The sequence below is a fragment of the Ovis canadensis genome, chromosome 6, assembly GCF_042477335.2.
Source record: "Ovis canadensis isolate MfBH-ARS-UI-01 breed Bighorn chromosome 6, ARS-UI_OviCan_v2, whole genome shotgun sequence".
In the NCBI taxonomy this organism is placed as follows: domain Eukaryota; kingdom Metazoa; phylum Chordata; class Mammalia; order Artiodactyla; family Bovidae; genus Ovis; species Ovis canadensis.
This window is the reverse complement of record NC_091250.1, coordinates 130,334,618-130,362,317: the sequence shown is the minus strand read 5'-3', so window position 1 is coordinate 130,362,317 and position 27,700 is coordinate 130,334,618. Positions and strand designations below refer to the sequence as shown.

General features: G+C 57.5%; 2 protein-coding genes across 3 annotated transcripts in view; one reads left to right on the top strand and one right to left on the bottom strand.

Moving 5' to 3' along the window:
• SORCS2 (sortilin related VPS10 domain containing receptor 2) overlaps positions 1-27,700 on the bottom strand; it is a 491,847-nt gene that overhangs the window by 253,202 nt on the left and 210,945 nt on the right. The gene's annotated exons all lie outside the window — the stretch shown is intronic.
• PSAPL1 (prosaposin like 1) lies at positions 23,273-25,781 on the top strand. The gene has a single exon (XM_069595060.1). It carries the CDS (start codon positions 23,297-23,299, stop codon positions 24,908-24,910), a length of 1,614 nt encoding a protein of 537 aa, XP_069451161.1. The 5' UTR covers positions 23,273-23,296; the 3' UTR covers positions 24,911-25,781.

The window sequence follows — 27,700 nt, the reverse complement described above, 5'->3', positions numbered from 1 at the left end:
CCAATGAATACTCAGGACTGATCTCCAGAGTCATTTGGATGGCTATTTAAAACACACACACACACTCACACACACACACACACATAAATCGATGTGTTGGCAAAGATGTGGAGAAACTGGAACACTTGGGCACTTTGTGGGAATATAAAATATAAAATGAAAATAAATGGTGGAATACAAAACTAAGGAAAACAGAATGGTAGCAGGAGATCCCACCAGTCCATCCTGAAGGAGATCAGTCCCGGACAGTCATTGGAAGGACTGATGCTGAAGCTGAAGTTCCAATACTTTGGCCACCTGATGCGAAGCACTGAGTTCTTAGAAAAGACCCTGATGCTGGGAAAGATTGAAGGCGGGAGGAGAAGGAGACGACAGAGGAGGAGATGGTTGGATGGCGTCACCGACTCAATGGACATGAGTTTTGAGCAGGCTCTGGGAGATGGTGAAGGACGAGGAGCCTGGCGTGCTGCAGTCCACGACAGTTACGAAGAGTTAGACACGACTGAGGGGCTGAACAACAACAATAACAACAGGGCAGGTCCTCAAAACAATCAGAGGCAGAGTTACCAGCTGAGTCAGCACTTCTGCCTCTGGACAATACCCCCAAAGAGCTGAAAGCAAGGCCTTAACGAGGAATCTGCGGCCTCATAGCTGCTTTGTTCACAACTGAAACGCGGAAGAAACCCAAGCGCCCATGGATGGAAGAACGGATGAGCAAAATAAGATCTCTGCTCACAGCGAACTGCTGTTCAGTCTTTAAAGAGGAAGGAAATCCTGTCACAGGTTCCAACCGGGATGAACCTTGAGGATCATGCTCAGCGAAATAAGGCAGTCACACAAAGACAGACACAGTTCCGTTTACAGGAGGTCCCGAGAGCAATCACACTCGGAGAGAGAGTAGGAGGGTGGGGACCGGGGTCTGGGGAAGCGGGCGGAGGATGGGGATGGGTGGGTGGGGACCGAGCTTCCGTTTGTCCCCGTCACCCCCAGGGGCAGGTCTGGGGCAGACTCTGACCACACTGGGCCTAGCAGGGCTGTGAACGTTAGGCAGGGGTCGGAGGCGCTGCACCCAGAATGCCCTGCCCAGCTTTTGGCTCCAGCCCTGGAGGAGGGAGGCGGGCGGTGGAAGAGGAGCCCCAGTCAAGACCTCTGATCACTGGGCAGGCTCTTCTCCCCGCAGGCCTCCCAGAATGAGCCCCGCACGCGTGAGAACAGTAAAGGTCCATTTCACATTTTATCTCACCTTTCAAAACGTCTATTTTGAGCATGTCTTTTTTTAATCACATCCATAAAATCCTAGCTCTGGAATGAGAGTCCATCTCTGGATTGGAGGTTCCACCTTTTTCCTGGTGATCACATAGAATCTGCAGCCACCATGCTGAGGACAGGCCAGGCTGGAGGCCCAGAGAGAGGCCAAGGGGAACCCCAGCCACTGAGGGGCGGTGGGTGAGGCGGAATCCTGGCAGAAAGTCGGGATGCAGGCAGGTGGCAGAGTCCTAGGTAGGCCTAGTACAGGGCTGGGCTGCTTTACTAGCTTTAATAGCTTCTTCCACATTCAGACGCAAAGTCAGTCCCTTTATAGGCAGGAAATAAAGCAACGGGAGTAATTATTTTATTAAGGACCAGGGAATGATGAATAATTTAATTTGCAGAAAGAATTACACCACGGATTGAATCTCTACGTCCTCAGGCCTGACATTACTTTCTCTCCAATTTCTTTTGACATTTCTGGTGGGGTGCGGGGGGAAGTGGGTCTCAGAACCTTCCAGCCGCTTTAGCGCTGCCTCCAGGGTGGGCATTCCTGGATGCTCCCAGGTGGGAGGTGACCAGAAGGGAGAAAAGGAGGCTGGTGGGGGCAGGGAAGAGGAAGAAAGTCCTTGCCTGAAATTCGGTGTCTTTGCTCAAGCGTGGCAGCATGAAACGTGCAAAGAAGTCACTCAGCCCGTGTATACTCAATGCACACATACGTGTATACTAGGCCTTGGGAGTCAGGGGTCGGGGTGGGCAAGGCGAGTTTGCAGTGGGGTTGGGGTCACAGTCAACACGCGCCATCAGCTGGGGAGGGATGCGGGAAGCAGGGTGGGGGATGCGTCTCTTACTCCCAGATCTGAACATCCAGCCAAGTCATCTCGTTTTAACTTTCCCACCAGATTCCTGCTCCCAAGAAACGAGTCTTGCCCAATCTCAATTACACAGCTCTCTGCGTGTAATTCTGACAAGCCTGCGGTTGTTCCCACCCGACACGGAAATTCACCGTGCTGCTCCGCTGAGCCACCCAGATGGCTGTGAAGGGCGGACTCTGGACACAAGGGCACCACGGGGCTTGTGAAAGCCAAAAGGGAAAAGTGCTCTTGACATTGTATGCAATGGAATAGAAGTCGGGCCCTTAGGGGAGTTCGGGATTAAAGCTGCGACTTCAGGCTGTTTTTCCATCATGGAATAGCTCAGAAGGCTGGGGCTGGGACCCAGCCTGTCTGGACCTCAGATGCCTGCCTGGAGGTCTCACAGCTGCACTGGCCACAGGCTGGAGGCCCCTACTTCGTGCCCGTGGGCCCAGGGCACACTTCGGTGCGGTAAGAGCCCTGGGACGCCTTGAGGGGTGCCTCACTCCATCTGGGGTCTGAGATTACTACCCCCCCCCCCACAATGTGGTGGGGTAGGTGGGCTCCTAAGATAAGCGCCATCCAGAGTGGTGCGTGCCAACCTTCGCTGGAGCCCTGGAGCCCTGTGGAAGGTGTGTGTCACCCAGGTGGGAGGAAGGGGCCAGGGAGGCCTTTGGGGGAAGGACAGCTGTGAAGCACAGCGCAGAGGCAGAGAGCGGAGGACGGAGCCGCCGGCCTTCCTCCCGCCCTCCCCCACACGCAGGGGAGCCCCTCCAGGCCTTGGTCTCCCCCTGTAAGACGGGGGTGATGAGCATGAGTCCTCCTTGATTCCCACGCCCTGCGAGCTGCCTGGCACACAGCAGGCCCACAGGTGTTTGCCGGATGAATGGATAGATGTTGGATGGATTGGAGCAGAGGCTCTCCTGCTCACTCTTTAGCGTTTTGCATAAGCATCACCTCCACCAAGGGCTTCCCTAGCAGCTCAGCTGGTAAAGAATCCACCCGCAATGCAGGAGACCCTGGTTCGATCCCTGGGTCGGGAAGGTCCGCTGGAGAAGGGACAGGCTACCCACTCCAGTGTCCTTGGGCTTCCCTGGTGGCTGAGCTGGGAAAGAATCTGCCCACAATGCGGGAGACCTGGGTTCGATCCCTGGGTTGGGAAGATCCCCTGGAGAAGGGAACAGCTACCCACTGCAGTGTTCCGGCCTGGAGAAGCCCGTGGACTGTATATGCACATGGGGTCCCCCATGGGGGAGCCCCTAGGGTCGCAAAGAGGCAGAGGTGACAGAGCGACTTTCACCTTTCACCTTTCACCTCTGCCAAGAAGCCTGCCAGGCAGGGCCCATTGCCCTGATGTCGGGGCTCCCCTTGGCCCCGCCCTGAGCTCTGGGGCTCCTGCCGCCCCCATGGTGGGCTCCTCTTGGGCCAGGACTGTGTCTGAGCGCCTGAGTTCCCAGCATCACCCAGGCCAGGCCCTGGAGGAAGGAGGCTTAAGTCACACCTGATGGATGAATAAATGACGCCTGAATGATGAGACATCAGTCTCGCCGATCGAATGAAGCTGGGAAACTACTGCGGAAACGTGTAAGACTCACTCGACACGCAGCCTCCCTCGCGCAACAGCACTCAGTGTCTCCCCAGTACCCACACGGCCCCCCCGGGGGCTCAGATGGTAAAGCGTCTGCCCGCAATGTGGGAGACCCGGTTCAGTCTCTGGGTTGGGAAGATCTCCTGGAGAAGGAAATGGCACCCCACTCCAGTACTCTTGCCTGGAAAATCCCATGGATGGAGGAGCCTGGTGGGCTACAGTCCATGGGGTCACAAAGAGTCGAACACGACTGAGCGACTTTACTTTCAGTACCCACGGTGCCTTGTCCCCGCCTGATGTCCATAGCCCCCACCCTCCGACCTCAAACTTCCCTGCCTGCCCTGCCCGCAGCCCCACACGTCGTGCCCCCCGCAAGGCCTTCGTGGGACCCTTGCCTTCACACAGGCAGGGCTGTTCTGTTCCCACAGGCTATTCTCTGTCCCTTGAATGCTCTTCCCGCCCTCAGATTTTTCTGAGAAATACTGTGCCTCCCACTGTGCCCAAAAGGAGTAGGATGCCACCCACCCAGGTCAAGGCAGGCTTGTTTCAGTGTATCCCCTCTGCTGAGACCCACCCCGCCAAGCCTGCAGGTGAGATCCCCGGCCCTGGACGTCAGGCCCCTCTGCAGAGGCCTAGTGTGTGCAAGGCCTGAGCACATTTGCTCAGAAATGAAGTTCAAGGACCTCTGGTCTCCCTTCCTGGCCTTTCCCCGAGGCCAAGAAAGCTGAGCTAGTCAAGCGGAGACACACAAGGAAAGTGCGTTTGGTGCAGGCCCTGCTGAGTCGCCCGCCCCACCCCAGCCCCGGGCCCATGTCGGTCACTTGGGATGACATCCGTGGGAGCACTCAGCTGGCTCCTGCCTGAAAGCCGCCTGGGGCCAGGGTGCCGGGGTCCCCTCCCCATCCCAGCTGGGCCTCCGAGTCTGCCTCCTGTCCTTTCTGGAATAAAGTCGCCCAGCTCTGGGGCCCAGCAGCGCTGAGATGAGAGATCAGAAATCAGGCAGAACAAACGAGGTGCTTAGAAGGAGAAAACGCCCTCCAGGAAGGACCGGGCAGGGGGGAGTCTGTCTGTGGCCCTACTAGATGCTACGTTTGTGAATCACCTACAGTGTGCCAGCCCCCGGAAAGAATGGGGATGGCACAGAGAGGTGGGGACAGGAAGACGGCCTCCACGTGGGGCTGAAATGCTGGGCGCTGGGCTCAGGCCTTCATGCTGACTCTCTCTTATTCACCGCTCCCCCACAACTCAGCAGCAGGCACCCCTTCTCTTTGTCGGGGGCAAGACGGAGCCAGAGCAGGAGGGGCCTGCCAGGGTCAGCAAGCAGGGAACAGCAGGGCGGGGCGTTACCGGGTGTGAGCATGGCCTTGCAGCCAGGGACCCCAAGTCCAGCAGCTGGGTGTCAGCTTTCTCCACCTCCTGAGACCCAGGTGCATGGGAAGGCTTTCACAGCAGCGACGATCCAAGCGTCTGTGCCAAGAAGCCCCTTCCTGCTTTCCCATGTGTGTGTACCAGGTGAGACGGAGCTAGCGGTCCCAAAAACCAAATCCCCCAGGTGCGCAGGGCTTCTCCATCCCCTGCTCCAGGCTGCCTCTGTCCCGCCATCCCCTGCTCCAGGTTCCCTCTCTCCCACCATTCCTTGCTCCGGAGGCTGCCTCTTTCCTGCCATCCCCTGCTCCAGGCTGCCTCTCTCCTACCGAGGTTTCTGTCCTGTAGAGGAGGTCCCTCCCACCTCCACATACCACAAGCTTATGGATGGGAAACAGCAGAAAAATGCACAGAAAGGAAGATTCATAACCTGCCCTGAACGTAAAACAGACCAGCTCCTTGGTGCCTCTGGTTTCCTGATCGGAAAGCAATATGTCATTCATTCCTTCATTGAGCTCACAAACCAGGGGGGCCAGGATTGCCCTGGGAAGCCTGGGCTCTAACCTGGCATCACGGTCCCTGTGGGGGGTTGCTGTGGGGGTCGGGGTGGGGGCAGGATGCAGAGAGGTGGCTCCTTCCACCTGGCTCCTCCAAGGTGAAGGAAGACATGGGAGGCTCAAGAGGTTGAGTCACCTACAGAAGGTCACACAGCCCTGGTGCCAGGGCCTCCCCACTGCTGCCTGGGTGAGTCTCTCCTCTCCAAAAAAAGGAAGGAGAGACCCCAGTGGCCCCACACCATCCGTGCTGCCCCATTCAGGTGTCGCTAGGACCTGTGTCCGTTCCCCTCTAAAGCTCCACTCCAAAGCCCACTTCCTAGGGTGGACTGTTCTCAGCCTTGAAGGGGAGAATGGGTCACCTTGTGACCCACTAAAGTCAGCCACCTGCCCATCAATCCTGCTGGCTCCTGGGGGAGTATAGCAAGGTGGCACATGCCAGCCCGAGGGAGGGAGGGGTGTGAGCAGAAGGGAAGCCTGACCCAGTGGCCTGTCTGCCACTGAGGCCACCTGTGTGTCCAGTGGACATGAGAAAATCCCCCTGAAGGCCCAGAGCAGCTTCAGGGCAGAGGTGGGGGAGGGGCCCCTGTCCCTCAGGGCCCACCCAGAAACAGAGCCTCTTCTTCTGCTGTCCCTCAAGAAGCCTTGGGCCTCCTGGAAAAACACCCTTGGTGTCCCAGTTCCTAGGACTTAGGATAACTAATATGTAGGAGGAACCGGTTTAGCTACACAGAAGGTCAGAACTAGCTGGTCCTGGCTGACTCTGGCCGCAGGAGAGCCTGTTTGGCAAACTGACTCTGGAAGTTTGGAGGGGGCTGCCTGTGTGTCGGGGGCGGGGGGGGGGGCGGGCTGTGGGCTGACCCTCTGGCCAGGGTCTGCGGTGGCTGGGCTCCAGGCTTCCTACCTATGCCTGCAAGGAGCTCCTCATCCCCAGCTACAGATGAGAAGAGTGAGGCCCAGCCTGACAAGGGACCTTGACTGAAACCCACCTGCCTGTTCAGAGCAGAAAGTGGGAGGACAGAGGCCGGCAACCCGCATCGGGAGGCAGACTGAATTCCAGCTCTGCCGCTTACTGGCCACCTGCCGGCCTTGGGGAAAGCCACCTGCTTCCTGGGCCTCAGTTTCCTCACCTGTAAAATGGGGATAACAGCATCTGTATCGTGAAAGGATGAAGGACGAGGATGAAGGGGAGGAGTCAGCGGGGGCCAGCGCCAGGCAGACCTAGAGGGCTGGCTGGCCACTTTCCCAGGCCCTCGACCTATCCGACTCTCCTTTCTCCCCGCCACCCACCTGCATCTGAAGAAACAGCAGCTCAGAGGGATTAGGGTCCTCCTGAGCCCACTCAAGGAGGGAAGGAGGATGGTGGAGAGCAGAGAGATGGAGAGTGAACTGAGACGAGCTGGTGGGCTTCATGGCCTCTTCCCCGCTGGGCAGCTGGGCCCGCGGGCAGGGGACCCACTGGCTCCTCACCTGTTTGTCGGCAGACCTCAGAGCACAGAGCTTCTCAGAGAGCCGGGCCTCGGGGCGGGGGCGGCTGCCGGCACCTCTGTCTCTCTCTCCACCTGTCTGTCCCTCTGGCTGCCACACGCACACCCCTCTGAAACACCTGTCCCACCAGCAGGGCCTCCAGGCTGTGTGCAGGTCCTCCCCCATGGACAAAGCTCAGACCATCGACACCTCGGCGGCCGCCCCACCTCTATGGCCTCAGCATGGGCAGTGCCGCCAGCTGCGTCTCTGGGCTCCCTGTCTCAGTCCACCCTGCAGCCCTGCAGCTGTTCTGTGGCTCCCGCCGCCCTGGAGACCAAGCCCAAGCTCCCCTCCAGGCTGTCCAGGCTCGTCCCGACCCAGCCAGCTCAGAGCAGCCGTGTGCACCACTCAGCCGTCCACATTGTCCTGCTCGGGATGCCCATGGCCTCCAGTCCTTGCAGGGCGGTGGGTGTGCAGGGGGCTGGGTCCCCTCCCCGGCCTGCACTTTCAGCAGGGGGATCCGGGGCTGGGGACTGGGCCTTCCTAAGCCCCACACTGGGCCCTGCACAGGGGTGCCCCGCACACATTTGGGAGCGGTTGGGACCAGGAGTCCGGTCCCTCCCCCATGCCTGGAGGGGAGACCGGGGCCCAGGGCGGGCCAAGGCTCAGCCTCAGGGCTCTAGGCGGCTCTGTGGTGGGGCCTGCCAGCCGCCAGGCCAGGCCACTTCTCCTGTTCAGGTCTAGGCCTAGGTTCAGGTCACCACCTTCATTCACCCACTCAGCTGTTCATTCATTCACTCACTCATTTATTCACCCACTCACTCATTCACTCAATCATTTATTCACTCACTCACTCATTCACTCCCTCCCTCCCTCCCTCCCTCTGTGGCTCATGGACACCTCCCAGGTGCTGGGCCTGCCCCAGCGCCAGACACCAGAAGGAGGGCCCTGGAAGGTTGGGGCGCATGTGTTGGGAGAAGCAGGCACAGATTGGATCATTAAGCAAAGGACCCTGCAGCTGTGGCGAGCGCTACACAGATGGGAACAGGGCCTCCCGATTGGGGAACAGTTGCTGGGGGGCTGGGGGCCCCTCACATGGTGTGGGAGGCTTGGCGCACAGGTTGACCAGGCTGTTTCTGAGCAGTCGCGAAGAGGAGATGCTCTCACCTGAAGCCTGCTCACGAAATTTAATGGCCCCTGGGAACCACAGGGTCCCGGGGAAGGGCCAGGGGTGGGGGACTGCTCCCCCGTTTCAGCTGTGACTCCCCTGGTTTCCCTAACTCCTCCCCTCCGCTGGCTGGTGGGGGGCGGGCGGCACCCACCAATGAGACACTGGGAAGCCCAGCTTCACCAGGTAGATCTCACAAGTCAGAGAAGACCCTCCATGAACTCGCCTAGACACACATGAGGAAACAGGGCAGGGAGAGCTGAGGTCACAGCCACTCCACAGGCTGAGCACCAGAGCCCGGTCCATCTGGCGGCTCCGCAGGCACCGCCCACACCCCTGTGGGACCCTCCCCTCCGGAGCAGGAAGACCGAGTTGCCCATGCGTCCTGGGGGGCCCCCATCCTTCGGGTGGTTTAAAGGGCAACGCAGAAAGCAAATGGTATTTGTTTAAATAATTTCAAGGATCAAGAATTTCCAGATGTTTCCCAGGCCCAACCCTCTGGCTGGCCCAGGTGTCTCCCTCACAAACGACCCTCTGGGGCCAAAGGGGGCCCTCCCTGGGGACCCCTGGGTGTGGTGGAATTTCTGGCTGCTGAAACTCCAGGGGAGGAGGCAGTCAGATTCCTGGAAAACTGGAGCGATTTTCCAGGCCAAAGACTGCAGAGACAAACACAGAACCCACCTGAGGACCTGACCTCGGGGCTCAGCTGGGGAAGGAGAGGAGCCTGGCGGGAGGCTCCAGGGGGCCTGGCGGGGAGCCAGCCCACCCGCGTGAGCTCTGAGGGCTCGCGGCGTGGAAGAATACAGCAATGAATCGAGCAGCGAGCAGAAGATGCCGTCCAACGTTTACTGAAAACCCTGTCCAGCGCGCCGCCCGTCTAGGGTGACTCTGGGTCCCAGCAACCTCCCCAAGGGACTTATCGCCCCACCTCACAGCCAGGAGGCAGAACCACAGCACCACGTGGTCCCACAGTGGGTGGCAAAGCGAGGGTGTCCATCCTGGTCTATGTGTATGGATCCCACGCTGCAGGTGCAGGGGAGAGGCGAAGGAAGGAGGAAGTGTGCGGGAGGGAGGGAAAAAAAAATCTTTTGAACACACGCACTCCAGGTTTGACTGGCACAGGGCTCTGGGGCAACCGTGGCCACGCCAGTGACTCAGGAGATGTGCTGTGCTCTGAGCAGCAGTCCGCCTACAGAGGACCGCGCCTGATATCCTAGCTGGCTCATGCAGGTGTGCTGGGAGACCCACACAAGGCTGTTGGCTGTGTTGGACTGGCCAAAATATCCAAAACAAAACCAAAAAAATGGGAGGAAGAAAACACAGCATCCCTCCAAAGGGAAACAGATCAACGGCGGGTTATCCGCACAACAGAATCCCACCTATCAACAGGGATCCATTTCATAAACACAGCGCTGAGTGAAGAACAAGCCGCCGGCGGAGAGGTCCAGGTTGGGACCACGCGTGCAGATTTAAGGCACACGACCCAAGGGCTGCCTTTGTTCATGGACACAGATGGATGTGGTGAAACCACGGAAACACAGATGAGGCTGGAGCAGGTCAGAGTGAGAGCGGGGTTTCCCATGGGCCGGGGGTAGGGGGGGCCTCGCTGTGTCTGCAATGCTCCACGGCTCTCAAAGAGCCTGCAACACGCATGCAGGACGATAACAGCTGCCTCGTGTCCGCCGGTGTGTAAGGGTCGGTGATGTGCTTTCCCACAGCCACGAATGCTTCATAACTGCAGTGTTTCAATGTTAGCATCCATCTCTGACGGCAGCAGGGTCCTCCAGACGGGTGGCAGAAGCCACACTCCCTGTCCTGAGCCCTGAAGGACCCCAGGGGCTGGCTCTGACTTCCACAGTTCCCAATACGAGGATTCATTTACTTATGTCAACTGTGTGTCCGTCCCTCCACGGAAAATAGAACCTTTTTCCCTAGGACAGGATTAGCAAACAAATAGAAGTGACAGGATCCAAGACGATGGCTGAGCACACACTGGCTGAACCTAAGGAAAAGGGTTCGACCTCTCCGAGCCTCAGTTTTCTCATCTGTGAAATGGATGAGAGTGGACACCATGCTGCCCCGCAAGGTCGTCCTGGAGAAGCAGTGATCGTATCCCAGGGATGAGCAGCGAGCACATGGCCCTGCATGTCCTGAGTGACCAGTAAGGGAAGGACAGGCCACCGTGAGGCAGGTCCTGTGAGCTGGGGGCCTTGGGACAGCAGACCCTGTCAATCAGGGCTGTCTGCCAGACAGCCTCTCCCAGAAAAGGAGGCACCTCCGTCCTGGCATGGCAGCTGTGTCACGGACTCTCAGCCTCTCTTCCAGAATGAAAGGAAATCCCCTGGGGCATCAGGGCTGCTTGGGAGGGGGTGGGGATGGCAGCCAGCACCCTTCAGCCCCTAGAGGAAGCTGTCTTGCTCCCTCTCTGTGGAGGGGTCCCCTGGCTGTGCCCCAGAAGCCCGGCCTGTGCACCCCCGGCCTGCCCAGGCTCCCAGCAGAGCCCACGCCTGCCTAGCAAGGCCCTCCTGTGCTCTAGCAGCTTGCATGGACCCCTAGTGCCCCGCCAGCCACCCCGCTCCAGGTGGAGGGAGGAGAGAACGAGCTGGACGGGGAGGACTGGACCCGTGCCTGGGAGCACTCAGCCCGGTATCCTCAGTGACAGAACCAGAGTAACCCTAACCCCTGCCCTCCTCCCCCGGCTGTCACGGGATCCAAAGATCCCTGGGTGTGGAGAGACAGGATGAGGGCAGAGGGTTCCCAGGGAGCCAAAGCCACAGGGCCTGGGACTCAGAGGGCGGCCGCTTGGCTGGAATCCTGGCCCCGACTGCCACTAACTCTGTGACCTGTGGGTTCTTAAACCACCCGATCGCACCTTGGCATGGGCCCCCATGTAGTATCCCCCTCCATGCCGTGGCCGCACCTGGGTGGGTTCAGCACGGCTCCTGGTACAGGTAGATCCTCCACACCCTATGGGCAGGATGGGGAATGGGGGGGGGTCTCCTACAATCCTACATATGGAAATGGCCAAAGCTCTCCCTAGAATAGACAAAACAAGTGTCCAAAGGGAGAACTTGAGAAGACTCACACGGCCTGCTTTCGAGATCTACTGTAATCCAAACATATGCTCCAGACAGAACTGACATGGGGATTCATGGAGCAGAACAGACAGCCCAGAAACAGACCCGCCCATATATGGTCAATTGAGTTTCTGACAAAACTGCAAGGATAATTCTAGGAGGAAATGTTAAAATGAGGCCACGCTGCTGTAGGGGACGGTGAAAGTCTTAGTTGCTCAGTCACGTCTGACTCTTTGGACTGTAGCCCGCCTCGCTCCTCTGACCATGGAATTCTCCAGGCAAGAATCCTGGAGTGGGTGGCCATTTCCTTCTCCAGGGGATCTTCCCGACCCAGGGACTGAACCTGCCTCTCTCGCACTGCAGGCAGATTCTTTACCAGCTGAGCCATGCAGGTGAGCCCCTTCCGATATGATTGGTGGTTTTCATAAGTAGGAAACTAGACACAGGCAGGTACACAGGGAGGAGGCTGTGTGACGAGGGCAGCAGAGACAGGGTGATGTTTCTGGAAACCGGAGACCGCCAGTGAACATCCAGACCCCGGGGCAAAGCCTGGGCAGTTTCCCTCTCAGCCTCGGAGTGACCAGTCCTGCTGACACCTTGATTTTGGACTCTGACCTCCGCAACTGGAGACAATAAACTTCTGTTGTTCATGCCCCCAGCCTGCTGTGTTATGCAGCCCAGGAAACCAACTTGAGGACCAATGCGAAGGAAACACAAGGCTGTCTGCTGATGTGCAGGCTGCGTTTGGATGAGAAGTCCCTCTGGGAGGCTGTCGGAAAGTTCTCAACTGCTCAGCACCTCAAAGACCACCCAGAGGTGGTCTTCTGCACTTTCACCTCGGCCGGGACCTTCCCGCTGAGGGCTGACTGCCTGTCCCAAATCCACTCTCACCATGGTCTGAGAGGTCAGCATTTTCCCTCCCCCAAACCACGCCTCTCATGGCAAATAGATGGGGAAACAGTGGAAACAATGACAGACTTTATTTTGGCGGGCTCCAAAATCACTGCAGATGGTGATTACACCATGAAATTAAAAAACGCTTCCTCCTTGGAAGAAAAGTTGTGACCAATCTAGACAGCATATTAAAAAGCAGAGACGTTACTTTGCCAACAAAGGTCCGTCTAGTCAAGGCTATGGTTTTTCCAGTGGTCATGTATGGATGTGAGAGTTGGACTGTGAAGAAAGCTGAGCGCCGAAGAATTGATGCTTTTGAACTGTGATGTTGGAGAAGACTCTTGAAAGTCCCTTGGACCGCAAGAGGTCCAACCAGTCCAACCTAAAGGAGACCAGTCCTGGGTGTTCATTGGAAGGACTGATGCCAAAGATGAAACTGCAATACTTTGGCCACCTAATGTGAAGAGCTGCCTCATTTGAAAAGACCCTGATGCTGGGAAGGATTGAAGGCAGGAGGAGAAGGGGACGACAGAGGATGAGATGGCTAGTTGGCATCACTGACTCGATGGACATGAGTCTGGGTGAACTCTGGGAGTTGGTGATGGACAGGGAGGCCTGGCGTGCGGCAGTCTATGGGGCCGCAGTCAGACATGACTGAGTGTCTGAACTGACTGACTAAACCACGCCTCTCCTCCTGGGAGGAAGCCCCGCCTCGTGCCCTCCTCCCTGTCTCACCACCCAGGGCACAGGTCGGGTCCTCAGTGTCCCTCCCCCATAAGTCCTCCTCCACCCCACGCCCTGGGTCAGGCACCTGCCTCTTGCCTGGATGTCACCACAATGGGCCAACAGGTCTGCCTGCCCGGGTCCCTCTCCTCCAGACCAGCCTCCCAGCTAGCTGCTCAGGTCCGACACGCGGCTGGTCCGCGATTCCACTCTCCCACGTCCCACATCCAAACCCGAAGCACATCCTGTCTGCTCTAACTTCACAGACGTAGCAGAGCCCACAGCTGCTGCCCCTCCCTGTCACCCAGGCCCTCCCCTGGAGCTCAGCTGCCTCACTGCAGTGACCCCTGGCCCCCTTGCTGTTCCTGCCTCCCGCTGCCACGGGGCCTTTGCACAGTCCCTCTGAAGCATACTCTCCTCAGACACCCACCTGGTTCTCGCCCATCCCTTCTCAAGCCTTTACCCTAGGATTGTGGCATCGCTGACCACCCCCGCTTCTGACCCTGCCCACCCCGCATGCCGTTTCTCGCCCTCTCACTCATCACCTTTTCCTATCTTACAACACCTACTTGCGTTTTATAATTGTTGCTTAATTTCTGCTCCCTCCCACTAGTTTCAGGAACCTGGGGCTTTCTCTGTTTCATTAATCAGAATGTCCCCAGTACCCAGAACAGCAGCGCTGAGCCCCTAATAGGGCCGCAGTGCCTCACTGTTGAACATGTACGTGAAGGTCAAGCAAAACAGGCACAGCCTGGCCCATCTGTCCTTAGGATCTGCTTGTTTTCTCTCTTCTAACAGACTAAGAGGAACTCTGCCCACGACCAGCCTTCTCCCTGCACCCGTGGGGATGAGATGACCTATTTTACCTGCCAGGGAGGCCCTGCCAGCTCCCCCAGGTGCTTTCCGGAGGCCATCCTCCCCTGGGCAGGCCGGGTGGGGCTTGTTATGTTAAGACCTTGGTGGAGCTGCAGCCTGACCCTGGAAGGCGGGGCATGCCCCACCAGAGGGGCAGGCAGGATGGCACCTGTGCAGCTGTGGGACACCAGGAGGAAGGCGGGACTCAGGGGACGATACACAGGACCACCCCGAGGCGCTGGGCGCAGGGGGACGCTCAGCCAGCGCAGACGTGCTGCCCCGCAAGGGAAGGGCTCCGGGCTGTGGAGGCTTGTGTGTCTAAGGCCCCGAGCCCCACACACCTGTGTCTACATCCCTTCCTCACGTCCCTGCTTCTCTGATCGCCAGTCTCCATCCTGTGGGCTATAGCTTCATAGCCTTCAAAAAGTGAAAGTGTTGGCGGCTCAGTCGTGTTGGACTCTTTACTACCGACCCCGTGGACTGTAGCCCACCAGGCCCCTCTGTTCATGGCATTCTACAGGCAAGAATATGAGTGTGGGTTGCCATCTCTTCTCCTGGGAATATTCCTGACCCAGGCATCAAACCTGGGTGTCCCACAATGCAGGCAGATTCTTTACCATGCCTTTAGAGGGGCTCCTAAATGCCTGGAGGTGGGGGCCACCGGAGCTGGAAGATCCAAGTAGGCTTGAAGGGACAGAGAACTAAGGTATGCCCTTGAAAACCCCCTGCCAATCAGCCTGCGTGTTCTGGAGCCAAACTCCAATCCTATTCGACTTGCCAGGGGCTCAGAGGAGCTTCACAGACATATACAGTGGCTGTGTGTCAGAGTGCTCCACCAATACCCAGGTGCCTGGCCCCAACCCAGAGGCTCTCTGTGCAGAGGAGGGTCCCTGCCCCAGCCTTCCCAGGGCCAAGCCTGGGTCCAAACCACAGGTAGCATTTAACATCAAGGTCAGCAGGGCCCAGAACCCCTCTGCTATGGATGGAATGAATCACATCCTGTAAAAGACAGGCTGAAGGCCTAAACTGGGACCTATGAGTGTGACCTTATTCTAGAAATATTAATAGGATGTTTGTAGATGTGTCTCTTGAGAAACCTGTATGCAGGTCAGGAAGCAACAGTTAGAACTGGACATGGAACAACAGACTGGTTCCAGATCGGGAAAGGAGTATGTCAAGGCTCTAACTCCGCTTATTTAACTTATATGCAGAGTACAGCATGAGAAATGCCAGACTGGATGAAGCACAAGCTGGAATCAAGATTTCTGGGAGAAATATCAATAACCTCAGATATGCAGATGACATCACCCTTATGGCAGAAAGTGAAGAAGAACTAAAGAGCCTCTTGATGAAAGTGAAAGAGGAGGGTGAAAAAGTTGGCTTAAAACTCAACATTCAGAAAACTAAGATTATGGCATCTGGCCCCATCACTTCACGGCAAATAGATGGGCAAACAGTGGAAATAGTGAGAGATTTAATTTTAGGAGGCTCCAAAATCACTGCAGATGGTGATTGCAGCCATGAAATTAAAAGATGCTTGCTCCTTGGAAGAAAAACTATGACCAACCTAGACAGCATATTAAAAAGCAGAGACATTACTTTGCCAGCAAAGGTCCATCTAGTCAAAGCTATGGTTTTTCCAGTAGTCATGTATAGATGTGAGAGTTGGACTATAAAGAAAGCTGAGCACTGAAGAATTGATGCTTTTGAACTATGGTGTTGGAGAAGACTCTTGAGAGTCCCTTGGACTGCAAGGAGATCCACAGTCCATCCTAAAGAAAATCGGTCCTGGATATTCATTGGAAGGACTGATGCTGAAACTCCAGTACTTTGGCCACCTGATGTGAGGAACTGACTCATTTGAAAAGACGCTGAAGCTGGGAACGATTGAAGGCAGGAGGAGAAGGGGACGACAGAGGAGGAGATGGTTGGATGGCATCACTGACTCGGTGGACATGAGTTTGAGCAAACTCCAGGAATTGGTGATGGGCAGGGAGCCTGGCGTGCTGCAGTCCATGGGGTCACAAAGAGTTGGACCCGACTGAGTGATTAAACTGGTGGTAGATGTAACTGGTTAAGACAAGGTCGTGCTGGATCAGGGTGGGCCCAACCCTGATAATGAGTGTGTTTATAAGAAGAGGACATTTGGACACAGACACAGACCCACAGGGAGAAGCCATGTGATGACAGAGGCTGGGGGCACAGCCACAGGCCAAGGACACCGAGGGTTACTGGCCATCCCTCAAGCCCAGAAACAGGCAAGGAAGGATCCCTCCCCCTGCCCCGGAGCTCAGCCTCCTGACACCTTGTTCTCAGACTCTGATGGTGCAAGTGGGGCAGGCATGGTCTCCTCCTCTGTTGCTACTGTGAAACCGAGGCCTCAAAGGGGACCCATGAGGGCAGGCCATCCTGGGTGTGGGGGGCAGCGGTGGTGTCAAGCTCTGTGGGAGATGCCGGGCCCCGCAGCCCCTAAGTCCCGCGACGCGCCTTTCCAGGAGCGGGGCGAGCGAGCTGGCTGGTCCCTGGGAAAAGTGTTGGATGGTGCTGACCTGGGCTCGCTGGACTTACAGGTCCAGCTCCCCTCGAGGGCGCTGAAGATGCTCTGCAGGCTTCCTGGCACACATCACCCCTGCCCACCCTATCCCAGCCCCGTTCAAGAATTACACCGCCCTGCTCTTGCTTGTAACTTTGCTGGGCTCACCCACGTGCCCACACCTGTTGGCTCAGGTATGAGTCCCAGCCTCCCACTCAGCTCCCGGGCAGCCCCCACTCACCTCCTGGCTCCGCCAGGCCACCCCAGGGCCTGGCTGTGGGGATGGGCTCTGCTCCCCTGCGGCTCTCTGATGAACTTGGGTGCTCTCCTGGGGGAGGTCCTGACCCCTGCCTTGGGCTGCCTGCCCACACCGCCTACCAGGAGGCTCACAAAGACAGAACTCAGGTAAAGCTGACCTCCACCATCTCAGAAGCAACAGTGGGCTTCCCCTCTTGGGAAGGGGCTGGCTGACTCAGGAGGCTCTCATGCCCCATCTCCTGGCCTCCTGGCCCTGCAGCAATGGCAGCATGTAACCACCTCTGGCCTCCTCTGCTGTGCCTCCTTCCTGGGTGCCGCTGCTGGGTGCCGCTGCTGGGTGCCCACCGCAGCCACTGCTGTGCTCAGGCCCCCTCCCCAAAGGGGCCTCCCCCAGAGGGCCCCCAAGGCCACCCTGTGCGAAAGCACCCAGCAGCCCTCACCGAACCTTGCCCGCTTTTCTTTACTGCATAGAAACCATTTCCGCCTGGCACCAGAAGGGGCACGAGTGTTTACACATCCGTGGTGTGTCCCCAGGACCTGAATATCCAGTCCTCATCCATCTCCGTCTCTGCTGAGCCCCAGCTCACAGCAGGGGCTGCAGACATAGGCAGGAAACACCCCCGCAGTATGGCCTGGCAGCACGGGAGTGTCACCCAGAAGAGGCAGGAAAGGCAGAGAGAAAGAGAGGTGGCCCTGGGTTGGGGTGGCGGGGGGGCAACAGCATCAGGCGGGATAGAGGAGAGGGCTCAGAGGTCGGAGAGGCCAGCATCTCTGTGCTCAGAGATTCCAGAACACGGGCTGGGGAGCCCCACGGGGCTGGAGCCTGTGTCTCTCCGTGTGGGCAGAAGAGCGTGCACGTGTCACCGTGTACCTGGGGGCAGCTCCCCCCGCCCATACAGCAAGGCAGCCTCGAGGACTGATGGTGAAATGGAGGCCAGAGGGCCAGGCAAAGCGTGGACAAGTGGGCCCTGCTCCTGGTTCCCTCTCTCTCCTCACTGGTCCTCTGGGAAGCACGCCATCTGCATGCTTCAGGCCCACCTCCTGTGGGTCCCCTCCCTGACCCTAGCTCAACACACGGGGCCTCACGCACAAAATGTCCCCCTCTCACCCCCCAATCCCACTGGGACCAGGCTTATTTCTAGTTAGGAAGAAAAAGTAAGTACCTTCCAGGGAAATGTTTTAAACAGATGGAATTTATAAAATATACAGCAAGTGCTGCCTTTCGTTGGATGGCGGGTGGTGGAGGAACGCTGGTCGTATCATTTCCAGCACTTTCTGCAGGGTGACATCAGAGCCGTGTGGAGCAGCGCTGCTGGGGGACAGGCCCGGGGTCTCCACATCAGAGCCTGGTGCATCTGCTCAGCACACACCGACACCGGGCCCCCCGAAGTCCTCCTCCAGATGCCCACTCAACAGAAATGCCCACTATGCCCACTGCACAGTGTTCCGAAGAATGTACAAAGCAGCGATACTTGAATAACCCCAAACTGGAATACCCGACGCCAGCCCTCGGCGATGAGGACACTCTGGCAGCTGGCACAGGGGACAGTACCAGGCGGTAAGGCCCAGAAACCACAGGGCGGGGTCTTGTCCAGAGGGTGAAAGCAGCGGACACCCCACCCCACCCCACTGATGCAGATTCAGGGAAACTGATCAAAGGTGAAGAAAATCAGAAAAGCGATTGCTCTGGTTGAGGGGCGATGGGTGTGGTTTACACACGTGTGTGTGTGTGTGCTGCTGCTGCTAAGTCACTTCAGTCGTGTCCAACTCTGTGCAACCCCATAGACGGCAGCCTACCAGGCTCCCCCGTCCCTGGGATTCTCCAGGCAAGAACACTGGAGTGGGTTGCCATTTCCTTCTCCAATGCATGAAAGTGAAAAGTGAAAGTGAAGTCGCTCAGTCATGTCTGACTCTTAGCGACCCCATGGGCTGCAGCCTACCAGGCTCCTCTGTCCATGGGATTTTCCAGCCAAGAGTACTGGAGTGGGGTGCCATTGCCTTCTCCGGTGTGTGTGTGCTAGAATAGGCCAAATTGCACAGCTACAGCATGTACATTTTACCACAAGTAAATTTTATGTCAAAAGGGTAAAGATAAGTGTGTGCAAATGCAGAAGTCTAGCTGGTAAGTTTTGCTTTTCACAGTGGTAGAAGTTAAGTGTTCTTTTCTATCTTTCTTTTTAAAATATGTATTTATTTGGCTGCACTGGGTCTTCGTCGTGGCACACAGCATCTTCGGCTGTAGCGTGTGAAGTCTTAGTTGCAGCATATGAGATCCAATTCCCTGACCAGGGAATCCAGGCCCCTGCATTGGAAGCATGCAGTCTTAGCCACTGGACGACCAGGGAAGTCCCAGGATTAGGCACTCTGAGACTACTACTTTTTTCTATTTTAGAATTCAGCAAATGAGTAAGTATATTAAGGATAATGGGACCCAGACTCCTGACTATTGGGCAGGAGAGTTAAGAATTTGGAAAGGAAGAAAACTAGAATGTTGTCCAAGGTGTTGTTGCCTAAGGATCAAAGTGAACTCATTGTCTGATGAAGACATACGGTGAATGGATGATGGTTGCAAGTACACACGTGTTTACATGTATGTACATGTCTGTCTTCATACCTACAAATGTCTGTGTCTCCATTTCTATGTGAACACATCCTTCCTCCATCACCCGCATCAGTAAGAGGTAAGGTATTCACTGTTCTGTTCACCAAGGCAGCTGTAATGACACCACAGTTTCAATGAGCACATCTATGCCTGGATCTTCGTTTCTAAATACTATCTTCCATCAACCAGACTGGTTCCAGGGTTGGTTCAAGGAATGCGCAAGATAAGCCTGGAGCAAGTCTTTGTTTAAAAGCAGAGAAGCATTCTAAGTATGGTGGACACATGTCAGAGACACACAGGCCAGCTCAAAGGGCCCCACTGAGCTGATGTGGAGCTGTTTAGGCGTCAGAGCAATTGTAGGCATGGACTCAGTTCAGTTCCGTTTAGTCTCTCAGTCGTGTCTCAGTCTTTGGGCTGCAGCACCCTCTTCCAACAACACACAATAGCAAACACCCTCTTCCAACAACGCAAGAGAAGACTCTACACACGGACATCACCAGATGGCCAACACTGAAATCAGACTGATTATATTCTTTGCAGCCAAAGATGGAGAAGCTCTATACAGTCAACAAAAACAAGACCGGGAGCTGACTGTGGCTCAGACCATGGACTCTTTATTGCCAAATTCAGACTTAAATTGAAGAAAGTGGGGAAAACCACTAGACTGTTCAGGTATGACCTAAATCAAATCCCTTACAATTATACAGTGGAAGTGAGAAATAGATTTAAGGTATTAGATCTGATAAGACAGAGTGCCTGATGAACTATGGACGGAGGTTCATGACATTGTACAGGAGACAGGGAGCAAGACCATCCCCAAGAAATAGAAATGCAAAAAAGGCCTGGACTACAATCTGTTAAATAAAATAAGCATTCAAAAGGATGCTGTGCCCCACCCTCCCCACCTGGGGCACAGAGGGGTCCTGCCATGTCTGAGCACGAGGGAACCTGGGCAGACCCAAGGGAAGAGCATCCTACAAGTAACCCGCCGGGACTCCAGTGTCAAGAAAAACACCAAAAGGTGACCGAGGAGCCATGGCGAGCACACATAGCCCCTGACCCTGGAGCTGGGACCAGGAAGTGAATCGTGGTCAGAGGGCAGCCCTGAGGCCTCTTCACAGTCCGAGCAAGGGCTGCGGGTTAAACAGTGGGATTGTATCAACATCACAGCCCTGGATGCTGACAGATGCCCTGTGATTATCTGAGAGGACGTCCTTGTCCTCCGGAAACACCCTGGAGTAGCTGCGGTAAAGGGACATGACATCACTATACTCTCAACAGGTTAGGACACAAGTGTCTGTGAATACAAACACAGGTGGATGGATGGGTCGACGAGAGGGAAGCGGGGAGGGGACCCACAGAGCGAATCGGGCCAAGGTGCCCGAGTGACCGCTGGCCGGGAGCTCCCAGCTCTGTTTCTGCACTGGTCCTCTAAGTTTGAAATTATATCAAAATAAAACATAACCTCCCCCAGACAAAACAGACGTGGAGCAACCAGAACTGTTTGAGCCCTGTTGAGGGCAGTGGGCACGACCACAGTGGAAAACTGTCTTGTCGGCTTTTACTGGACGTCTGCCATCTGAGCCCTGCAATTCCGCTTCCAGTGAAAACCCAGCAGAGATGGGGGTACACACGCATCCCTAGATGGGCACAGAAGTGTCCACGCCTGCCCCAAACTAACTGGACGTGATTCAAATGCTCACGAGGGTAGAATAGATTAGTAAAATGTGAATTCACCCTACGGATTCTGCACAGAAATGAGGACCCACCCAGCAGCCCAAACGGAGCTCACAGGCCCAATACCACACCAAAGAAGCCGGAGACGAAACAGTCGGGGTTCCCGGCAGTGGGCGGGGCAGGGGTGGCTGGAAGGTGTGCTGGGGCTGCCCAGAATCATGGACATTGTCTGGGCCTGGGCGCTTGCTTAGTCTGTGGATCTTCCCTGAGCTGAACACTTATAATCTGTGCCTTTTCCTGTATGCATTAAATATTTTAATAAGAAATTTGGCAGTCCAGTGCTCAGAACTCTATGCCTCTCACTGCTGTGGGCCTAAAGTCAATCCCTAGTTAGAGAATTAAGGTCTCACAAGTCACGCGGCTTGGTAAAATAATGAAATAAATAATTTTAAAAATATTAGAAAGTCCAAGAGAAAAGTCTCCTATGGCATCTCCAGCTCAATGGACATGAGTGTGTGTAAGCCCCGGAAGTTGCTGATGGACAGGGAAGCCTGGCGTGCTGCCATCCATTGGGGTTGCAAACAGTCAGACATGACTGAGCAACTGAACTGACTGAGTGACTGACTGATGTATTTTTCTATAAAATAAAATCAAATTCGTGTTTCGTCAGTGGGGAGAGATTTCTGGGCCTCTGGGCAGTGTGGTGCCTGTGGAAGGAGACCGTGAGAGCCACCGGGAAGGCCGAGCAGGAGGCCTGGGGCTGCCTGGCTGGGGCCCTGGCGCAGAGCAGTGGGGCAGGGCCTCCTGCTTGCTGGCCTGGTGCCCACAGTCCTCGTAGGATGCGAGTGGGTGCTCAGGAATCTCAGGCGGTGCGCTCAGTGAGGAGCAGGCATGTGGAAAGGGTGTTGAAGTGAGCCAACCCCTGCCTGCCCCAGGCACCTCAAGATGGGACACCCATGTCTCCAGTCCCCACTTTGCAAGTGAGACTCAGGAGCCGGGCATACGAGCGCCCAGGCTCACTGCAACCCAACGGCTGTCCCTCCTCTGGTCCAGAGGGTCCGCAGTCCTCGGGCCGGTGTGAAGAGCTCAGCGAGTCCTGTTCTCCAAGTGCCCTTCCCAACCCCGGGGCCGGAGGAGGTGGATGGAGCCACCCCGGCCACATTCCTCCACGAGGTGGCTGCAATCTCAGGCCCCAAGGCCTGACCCACATAGGTGGGGGTGCGGACTGCCCCCTGAACCTGAGAGACAGCACCACGCAGGGGGCTTACACCCTCCGACGGGAGCAGGCAACTCCAGGGGAGCCCTCTGCCCTTGGGCCCCCGACCTGTCCACCCCTGCATGGGAGGGCCCCGTGGGAGCCATGAGCCAAGTGGAAAGAAGGCCAAAGGCGAGGCTGGCTGTGGAATCCTCCTTTTAATGAACCGGCTCCAGCTCGGGAAGCCTGGGTGTGCCTGACATCTGATCTACTCGACTGATAACTCATTTAAAAACTAAGCAAGAATAATAAGAAGATTACGAGTGACACAGAAATGAAACAAATTCCTCCTGTGTAGGGTACTTTCAACCAACACTTTCATATCTAGGGTGGGCCAGCCCACACTCAGCCAAGTTTCCAGACCTGTCCCTGGCGGCTGTCTCAGGAGGCCGGCGGGCACTCGCATCACAAATGAAGACAGAAGGGGCCCTTATGTGGCACTGCCGGCCAGGGCCAGGAGCGGAGCCAGCCCGGTGAGCCATTTCAAGGCCAGATGTAGGAAACAGCTTCTGTGGTTGCCCAGTCATTAAAGTCACTTCATCTCTGGCATTAAAAGGACAGAATGCCTGTGCCTCCCCCAGGGGGACAAAAATCCCCCCAAGAGTCTCTCATTCTGCACTTCCCTGGTGCTCAGACAATAAAGAACCTGCCTGCTGTGTGGGAGACCTGGGTTCGACCCCTGGTCTGGGAAGATGCCCTGGAGAAGGGAATGGTTACCCACTCCAGTATTCTTGCCTGGAAATTTCCGTGGAGAGGAGGATACCGTCCAGGGGTCGCAAAGAGTTGGACACAACTGAGCAACTCGCACGAACAGGCATCAAAGGCTCTCTTTCTAGGAGGGGACCCACAGCAGAGGACACCAGAGTGGGGGCATGAGACGTGGGGAAGGGGGCCGACGGGCTTCCAGGAAAGAGGTGGCTGAGTTGTGCTTTACTGAAGACTGAGCTGGGTTGTGAAAGCCGAGTGAGAGTTTATCCAGTGGGTGGGGGGAGAGGGACGAACGGTGCTCCAGGGAGAAGCGACCTGCACATATTGCAGAGAACCAGGGAACAACCGGGCGATGAGTCAGGCTGCGGAGGAGCCTGGAGGGCGGGGCTGCCCACCAGGCGTGCCCGGGGCTTTATAGCAGCGGCGGGGTGGCCGCGCGCGCAGTGGAGCTGGCCCTGTGACGGCTAGGCATGCTCTGCGCACTGCTGCTTCTGTCGGGCGTGCTGTGCACTGCCCTGGCCGGCTCCATCTCTGGCCCCAAGGAGTGCGCCAAGGGCCCAGCCGTGTGGTGTCGGGACCTGCAGGCGGCGACGAGATGCGGGGCGGTCCGGCACTGCCGCGTTGCGGTCTGGAGCCAGCCCACCACCAGGTCCCTGCCCTGTGACTTGTGCCTGGACGTGGCAGCCACTGCCAGCAACAGGCTGAACCCCGAGGCCACCGAGACCGATGTCCTGGCTGCAGTGATGAAGACCTGTGAGTGGCTTCCCAGCCAGGAGTCTTCGGTCAAATGCAAAGGGATGGTGGATGCCCACTACTCAGCCGTCTTGAGCATGCTTGGCGGGGACCTGGGCAGTGCCCCAGGGCAGGTATGCACAGCTCTCACCCTCTGCCAGCCGCTGCAGAGGCACCCGGCCACCCCAAGGCCACTCTCCGAGGAGGACATATACAACGTGGTGGCCCCTTTCGTGGCCAATGGCCTCCTCAGCTCCCGCCGTCAGCAGATTCCCATGGGCACTGTGTGCCAGGACTGTGTCCGGCTGGTCACCCGGCTCCAGGGTGCCCTTGGGCCCGACCTGTCCAGCCTGGCACAGGTGACCACACGGGAACAGTGCGAGTCCCTGGGGCCGGGCCTGGCTTTCCTTTGCAAGAACTACATCCACCAGCTTTTTGCTCCTGCTGAGCAAACACTGAGGTTCATGCTGCCCAGCGAGATCTGCGGGAAGGAGGGCTTCTGTGAGGAGCGGCAGGGACCCCTCCACTCGGCTCACGTGGCTGCCGTGGACGGAGTCCCTGCCCTGGAGCTGGCGTCTCCGTGGAAGAAGAGCGAGGTGCAGATGCAGGGTCCTGTGGCCTGTGACGTGTGTCTGCAGGTGGTGCAGAGGCTGGACCACTGGCTGGAAAGCAGCAGCAGTAGGACCCTCATCAGCCAGGCCCTGGAGCGTGTGTGCTCCGTGCTGCCCCCTCCCGTGGTCCAGGAGTGCATCAAGCTGGTGGATACCTACATCCCCACCCTGGTGGATGTCCTGAGCAGACTCACCCCAGAAAAGATGTGCACGGTCATCCGACTGTGCAGGGGATGGAGGCGGGCCCGGGCGGTCCACGAGGGCCCCATGAACCCGCCCCCTGGCCTCCTGGACAAGGACAGTCTCTGCAGGGGGTGCCAGCGGCTGTTCGGTCTGTCCGTCCATAACCTGGAGCAGAAGAGCACCGAGCGCCGCGTCCTGCGGGCCTTCAAGCTCGCCTGCGGCATCCTGCCCCTGCCCTTCGTGATGCAGTGCGGCCGCTTCGTGAGCGAGTACCAGCCCGTGCTCATGGAGACCCTCAGGGACATGATGGACCCCACCACCCTCTGCACGAAGTTGCGCGCTTGCCACGACCCCAGGGACACGCTGCTGGGCACCGACCAGTGCGTCCTGGGCCCAAGCTTCTGGTGCCAGAGCCGGGAGGCAGCCCAGATGTGCAACACGGTGGAGCACTGCCAGCGCCGCGTGTGGAAGGAGGCGCCCTCGCAAGCCGAGAGTGTGGGCGACAGCGGCTGCCCGAGCCAGGATGCCCCTCCCCTCGAGAGGCCCGCCTCTCCTTGATTCCCACAGGGGCCCCGCGAGGCGGGCACTGCCCCCACGTCTCAAGTGAGAACTGAGACTCCCAGTGAGGAGGCTGGAAAGGACCTGTGCTCCGTCCTGACCCCAGGCCCGAGGCTGTGCCTTTGCCCACACCGCGAGTGGACTGGAACCGCCTGCTTCACTATCGCCACCAGCCGCCCGCCCTGACTCTCCATCGCTGCGCTGTCGCTGATGGGGGGGCGGGGGGGGGTCTGGCACTGGCCTCTGGTGCCCCCGCTACACTTTGCCGGTGGGGTGCAGGCTGGGGTGAGCAGTGGCAGGGCAGAGGGCAGGTGGGGGGGGCCGTGACAGCTGTTGGGGAGGGGGCAGTAGGTCTTGTCCCCTGGCCATCATCTGTTCAGGCCACAGCTGCTCAACCTTGGCGTCCTGGCGGTGGCCTCAAAGGCATATATGATGTGTTGAGCATCTCTCTGGGAAGGAGGCTGGGGTTTTGACTAAATGCCCCAAGGGGTTCTTGGGCTCAGCACAGTCCTTCTGATGCCCTCTGCCCCCTCCCACCACAGGAGCCTCTCCCTGCCCCCCAGACTCTAGGCTGCAGGGAAACCTGTGCTGCGTTCCAGGTGAGGAGAGGAAAACGTGCTGTAAAAGAGCCCAGTGGGTCGCAGGATGGTGGGCAGATCCTCCACCTGTCAGAGCCTCAGTTTTCTAATCTGTAGAATAGGCTGATAACACCTGTCTCATGCGGATGCTGAGACCATTAGAGGAGATGTCCCTGAGCTTCTTCCTATGAAAGGACCAGCATCCACCTATCTGCTGGAGCCAGCAAGACCCAGCTTTAGGGTCCCCAGCAGAATCTGGCAGTGCAGATATTGAGTAAACCGCAAGCTTCCTCCCAGTGGGATTTGCTGTCTTCTCATTCTCCTGAGGCCCTGGCACGCGCTGCAGTAGCACCCCCTTCTTTCCAGCCTCGCCCCGGCATTCCCCTCCTCCAGGAAGCCTTCCTGAGGCTCTCAGCCCAGTGTAGGCGCCCTCTGTGATTTCTCCTCATGCCATATTGTCATCATCGCCTCCCTAGCACACAGTAGGTGCTGAAACATTAGTGGGTCACACACACGAGTGTTTCAGTGGAGGCCGGGCCTTTCAGATGAATCCCTCTGGAGGAAGAGAAGTGCCCAGGCCTGGGTTACAGGAGACCTGAGTGGGCGCTGTTTTCTGAGAAGCCACACCTGAGGGTTTGGGTAAGTGTCCTGGGCCCCAGCCATCACCCCAGGGAGACAGGTGCACCCAGCCTGAGTTTCCAGCCTCCTCAGTGTCTGTAGGCTGTGGCTGGGCCCACTGGTCAGCCCTGTCCACGGTGGCAAGGGTGCCAGCCCACGACCTGAAGCCCTGGATGTGAGCAGAGGAAGGCAGCCCTGGCCAGATTCCACGACACAGATGCCTGTGATGGACAGATTTGCAGATTATGGGACTGGGCACAGACCGCATCTCTGGGAACAGCCCCGGGGACTGTCGGTCTGCATGCACCTGTCCTCTCAATGGGACAGGGTGGGCTGCGGCCCCTCTGGCCTGTCTGGGGGACACCTGCTCACAACAGTGAGACAGATCTCAGCTTCCTGGGACGTCACTGCTCACACACGAGCGGCCAGGAGGGAGTGAGCGCCTCATCTCACAGGTGCCCCATCCATGCAGAGCCGAGTTGCCCTCCCATCACCTCCCCCAGCCCAAAGCAACCTGCAGCAGACGGGTCAGTGAGGGGGCTCCACGTGCCCCTCCCCCAGGCCTGGGAACCACCTGCCCCCACCCGCCCACTTCAGACCTGTGGCTGCAAGTCAGCCCGGCCATGCACCTGGGCAAGGTGGTCATCCAAGGACACTGACTGCTGACCACCCCCTGAGGACTTCCCACCTGCCCCAGGAGCTCTGCCTGGCTTCACTCCTCACCCTCCACAACCACCTTGAGGGAGGCACCATTATCACAGCATTTCATAGAGGTTCAGTAATTGGCCCGAGGTCACACAGTTAGGACACAGTGAAGCCAGGAGTCCAGCCCAGGCAAGAAGGGGCTCCAGGGCCCGTGTTCCTGACCCTCACCCCTGCTGGTGGAGTTCAAGGCCTGACTCCAGCGCTCCATGGCCTCTGCCTCAGTTTCCCATTCCTGAATGGATGCCCTACCCCCCGGGTCCTCAGTAGGACCAATGTATGAGAAGGGCCTGCTCAGCAGACACACGGTCAAGGAAGGGGCTCTGCAGGCCTCCTCCCCCACAGGCCCTCCCTTCTGCACTCCCAGGCCGCCTCCTACACCGTGTCTCACTGTTTTCCTCTTGCATATCTTCCTAAGACGTGCACTGAGGTTTCTCGGTCGGATATGGCTGATTTGTTCTCCCCGAGTGAGTGTCTTAACCACTGTCTGTTGCTGTTTCCTTATCATTTCCCACATCAAATTCCTTTTCGATTAGAAAGCTGGCGGGGAAGGGGGGGCGCTAAATTAGCTGATTGCAGCTGCTGAGGCCGTGAGAGCAAGCATGCAGGGGCGCCGGGACACCCGGCCCCAGGGAGCCCGCGAAGGTCTCCACCGGGCAGCGGACAGAGGGCTTGGGGAGCACTTGCTTAGCACGGCGGCCTGTGACTCCACCGTCATCCTCAGACCTCTCGGTGGGTGTGTCGCAGGCTTGTGTCTGCGTACACACTCGCTTCTGCACAGACGGTTTGCACAAGAGCCAGAGTCTGCTGGGCCAACCCCATATCTGGGGAGGGTAGCGGGGAGGACTGGGAGCAGGTCTGCCCTTCATGCTCCTCCCTCTGCCTTGAACTC